Source organism: Micromesistius poutassou (assembly GCF_964030765.1).
Source record: "Micromesistius poutassou genome assembly, chromosome: 3".
NCBI classification, from domain to species: Eukaryota; Metazoa; Chordata; class Actinopteri; order Gadiformes; family Gadidae; genus Micromesistius; species Micromesistius poutassou.
In genome coordinates this window covers 16,465,526-16,470,552 of record NC_140273.1, presented here as the reverse complement: position 1 = coordinate 16,470,552, position 5,027 = coordinate 16,465,526, and the positions used below count along the sequence as shown (strand labels likewise).

The following is a 5,027-nucleotide window of genomic DNA, read 5'->3' as shown; positions in this document are numbered from 1 at the left end:
TCTCTCTCTCTCTCTCTCTCTCTCTCTCTCTCTCTCTCTCTCTCTCACACACACCCCTCCAACACAAACACCTGTCTCACCCCACAACCCACACACACACTCTCTCTCCCCATCAGCGTCGCTCTCTCCGTCTCTCTCTCTCTCCGTCTCTCCATCTCTCTCTCTCTCTCTCTCTCTCTCTCTCTCTCTCTCTCTCTCCCTCTGTCTCTCTCTCCCTCTCTCTCTCTCTCTCTCTCTCTCTCCCCCTCCGTCTCGCTCTCTCTCTGTCTCTCTCTCTCTCTCCGTCTCTCTCTCTCTCTCTCTCCGTCTCTCTCTCTCTCTCTCTCTCCCTCCCCCCTCTCTGTCTCTCACCCCTCGCTGGCCAGGGAGTTGCGGGACACCGACTGGGGGGACATGTCGTCGTAGTCGGAGTCGGAGCGGTACAGGAAGGACTCGCGGCGCTGGCCCGAGGGGAAGGGCGTGGTGAGGGTGAGGCCCGGGCTCTGGAGGCCCAGGGGGTGTGGGCCGGAGACACGCCATTCTCCAGCTCGTAGCTGAAACGACACACACACGCACACACACGCGCACGCGCACACACACACACACACACCCATCGAGGGGGAGACAAGGGGGGCGACAGTCTAGCGGTGAGTCGGTGCCGTTAAAATAGCATTTATAATCGTTTACTTCTTTAACGGCACAGACGACCCAAAAAGCCGGTCGAAACCAGATGGAGAACGTGTGTGGTTCAAAACGTGACGCAGCTTTTACTTCTCCGCCGCCTACAGAGTCTGTTATGTACGATCATTCATAAACCCCCATGTTATTTCCCATAGACATTTGACCGGGAGCCTCGGAGGCGGGACTTGTTCTTCAGAGGTCTATAAGGGGTGAAAGGGGTTAAAGGGTTCAAAGGTCAACGGTGCTGTGTGTGTGAGTGTGTGTGTGTGTGTGTGTGTGTGTGTGTGTGTGTGTGTGTGAGCGTCTCACCCGTCGCTGTCTGCCTGGGTGATGGAGATGCGTGGCGGGATGCGGAGAGGGAGGGTGGTCGGGCGAGAGACGTTGGTCGGCACCTCGGGCGAGCGAGTGCGGTCCCGGGGGCGGAGCCAGCACGGCACCTGTGTGGGGGGGGGGGGGGCGGGGTTTGTCGGGTCAGGTGTCACCGGCCGCACTGCTGGTCACCGCTCTGATCTTTAAGTGTTTTTTTGTTTTTAAACCATTTTCATTAAATGAATAATTAATCATTAAGATCGTTTTTCTTTTTTAGTAGGGGTAGTGTGGTTAGTAGGGTTAGGGTGGTTAGTAGGGTTAGGGTGGTTAGTAGGGTTAGGGTGGTTAGTAGGGTTAGGGTGGTTAGTAGGGTTAGGGTGGTAAGTAGGGTTAGGGATGGTACGGTTAGGGTGGTTAGTAGGGGTAGTGTGGTTAGTAGGGTTAGTGTGGTTAGTAGGGTTAGGGTGGTTAGTAGGGTTAGTGTAGGGTCAGGGTGGTTAGTAGGGTTAGTGTGGTTAGTAGGGTTAGTGTAGGGTCAGGGTGGTTAGTAGGGTTAGTGTAGGGTCAGGGTGGTTAGTAGGGTTAGTGTGGTTAGTAGGGTCAGGGCGGTTAGTAGGGTCAGGGTGGTTAGTAGGGTTAGTGTAGGGTCATGGTGGTTAGGGTGGTTATGGTGGTTAGTAGGGTTAGTGTGGTTAGTAGGGTCAGTAGGGTTAGTGTAGGGTCATGGTGGTTAGGGTGGTTATGGTGGTTAGTAGGGTTAGTGTGGTTAGTAGGGTCAGTAGGGTTAGTGTAGGGTTATGGTGGTTAGTAGGGTCAGTAGGGTTAGTGTAGGGTCATGGTGGTTAGTAGGGTCAGTAGGGTTAGTGTAGGGTTATGGTGGTTAGTAGGGTCAGTAGGGTTAGTGTAGGGTTATGGTGGTTAGTAGGGTCATGGTGGTTAGTAGGGTCAGGGCGGGTACCTGGAGGCTGGAGGAGAGGCGCCGGCTCCTCCCCCGGCGCAGCTCAGTGCCCAGGGTGGCGCCCGACGTGTAGGAGCGGCTGTAGCGCGTCGACTCCGCCCTCTCCCCGCCGCCGTTCACCCCCGCGTCAACGCCCTGCCCCCCCCGCGCAGAACAGAACCACAACTCAAAGGAGGGCGGGGACACCGACACGACAACCAACGGAAACGAAGCAAAGGAATACGATTCAGCACCAATGTGAGGGGGGGGGCAGTGGCTCAGGAGGTGGAGCGGGTCGGCTGGTAACCGCAAGGTCGCCGGTTCGATCCCCGGCTCCTCCTAGCTCCTGAGCTGTCGGAGGTGTCCCTGAGCAAGGCACCTCACCCTAACTGGTGCCCTCCGCCGTCGGTGTGTGAATAGTGTGCGTGAATGGGTGAATGTCAGGCAATATTGTAAAGCGTCTTTGGATAAAAGCGCTATATAAACGCAGTCCATTAAGCGATGAAATAACCGTCGGATTGCCGTGACGGCAACGGATAGTCTGGTAGTCGAGGGGTCAGGGTGCTCGTCTCTCAGCTGAAAGGTTCTGGGTTCAATCCCCAGGCCCGCAGCTTTCCCCGTAGGCGTGCTTGAGCAAGATGTCTCGAAGAAATGTATCCTTGTTTGCTTCAAAGTCAATTTGAAAAAAAAAAGGGTCTACTGAATGACTCAGTAGTAAATGTGAGGAACATGATGATCACAACAAACATGAAAGAATATGCATTGCGTCTGCACACTGAGACACAGATATTCCCAGAGCCTTTGACTGAAATGTGGTTGTTGTTATTATTATAACGATGCGTTAGTTATAGGATATTTATAACAAACCCATACTGTAAATAACTAGCAGAGTAGCCACCTCTTGGCAATGTGATTGTTAGCCCACATAGCTATGTGTGGCTACATGCTAACACATGCTGCCATCTGAATATACAAAGCCATGAAACATGAAAAATATCCAGGATCAAGCAAATACCATGTAGTGCTGAATATCAATGAGTTTATTATGTATTTTGTATTTTGTATTCCTGTGTGTTTTGGGTGAATGCCTAATCACACAAACATGATGTATGTATGTACATGTACATGTACGTGTGTGTGTGTGTGTGTGTGTGTGTGTGTGTGTGTGTGTGTGTGTGTGTGTGTGTGTGTGTGTGCATGTGTGTGTGTGTGTGTGTGTGTTCATGTCTGGGGTTAGGCCTCTACAGACTGAGCTCTAAGAGTCTGATCTGCACTGCAGTACCGTAGCAACAAAACACTGGGGGAATGGCAGCAGTTGCTAGGCAACAGTGCCGTGTGGCTTCCATGCTGCGTTTGATGTTGTCCAGACCCAGATGTGGAGAGCTGCTCAAATCCATGCACATATATATACACCATACATACCCACATGCACCAACAACACACGCACACACACACACACACACACACAAAGGCACACACTCAGCATAATCAATAATAGAACACTCAAGTAATGGCTTTTTGCGTCTCTAAGCCAAGATGTTAGAAGACAAATCTAGCCGTGGATCCCTGAACATAGGCAGAGACACGGACCGCCGGACGAGCCCCTGTTACAAAACGTCCCGTCTCTTCAATGCCACGCTCGTCTAACATTGGAGAATCTGTTATCTAACAAACACACACAGACACACACACACACACACACACATGCACATCGCACCCCCACACATACATACACACAGAAACACACCCACACCAAGCACGTGCACGCACACGTGCACAAAACATACACATGCTGACACACGCACACACACACACACACACACACACACACACACACCAACCAAAACAGACACATATTCGGTCCGCTTGTTCACTTGTGCGCTGTGCCTTTATATCACTTCCATCGTTGTGTCTATAGACTCATGTTGTGCTTTGTTCATATTGCGCTCCTCACCTCTTCTCTCGTCACCGACAGCACACTGCGGCTCTTCTTCATTCTGATTGGCTCGTTCTGGGCCCCAGGGCGGAGCGTTCCAGAACCCAGGCAGCAGAGCAGGTGGAGAGCCAGGACCGGAGGTCAAATGTCACTGCAAGGTCAAACCGGGGGGGGCAGACCGGGTCCTAACCGGCCCCCATTGGCTCCGACTCAGCCAGTGTTCCACCGGGGGGCCTCCTGAAATGTTCAAACCGCTCGGGGACCGGGGGCGTAATCCTGCCCAAAGGGGGGCTCAGGGGGGGGGGGCGACGGCGGACAACCTGACCTCTCAGTTAGTCTCCTCGTCTTAACCACCTACTGGAATTCGAGTGGAACAACACATTCATATTTCATGAGGGGGGGTCTTCTTCTTCTTTTCACCACTTAACGGCCAAAAGCTCGTCCCGGCGGTCCCCTTTTTGTCGTGATTTGGCCGGCTTAGACAGTGGTTTGCAGCAGTCGAAGGTCATTCTGTCCAAAACGACGTGTTCCATCGAGGGGCGCGGAGGTTAATTCGCGGAAAAGCTCCCGTGGGTTAACCCGGGGACGGATGCAAGGGCAGGTTGGCTCCTCCGGATGGAGCAGTGTTGAGGGGAATGGTGAAAGCGCTCCATTGTACCTCAGTTCAGTTTTCCATAATCGGATGAGCAGTTCTGATCCAGATTCCCCCCACAGGAACGATTCTTAAGGCTTGAGTCAGAGTCGTCGTCCTCTTCCACTGAAATCATAGATCCGTATCTCGGTTGGCTCCAGGCGCCGTTCCCTGAAGGAAACAAATATTTAATATTAAAAAATGAGCAAGAAGACTCAACGATATCAAGGCTTTTATGTTTTTTTTTCTTTTACAAATTCTGATATCGGTTTTGTATACGGGCTGGCTGTAAGGAATACGCTAGTCCTATCCACGCTGTACGCATCCTGTCCAAAACTGAAGTCCCCAACAACACTCCAACACAGTCTCCATCTCCCGTCATTTCTTCACCACTCAGTTATAGTGCTGACGAAACACAGTTGTCTCTTTTCCCTGAGGATTAATCTCGAGATAGAGTCTAAAGACAAGAGATACAAATGTGGCATCAATAAAAGGGTTCACATAGACACGACTTGACATGCAGCACTGACAAATGAACAACAAAACACAGACAC

General features: G+C 51.8%; 1 protein-coding gene across 1 annotated transcript in view; it reads right to left on the bottom strand.

Moving 5' to 3' along the window:
* LOC311341070 (uncharacterized protein) overlaps positions 1-5,027 on the bottom strand; it is a gene marked incomplete at its 5' end in the record, with an annotated part of 14,934 nt that overhangs the window by 5,168 nt on the left and 4,739 nt on the right. The window contains 4 exon segments of the mRNA XM_084465981.1: positions 359-499; positions 502-533; positions 970-1,097; positions 1,928-2,062. Of these exon segments, the coding sequence (XP_084322107.1) occupies positions 359-499; positions 502-533; positions 970-1,097; positions 1,928-2,062 (436 nt within the window).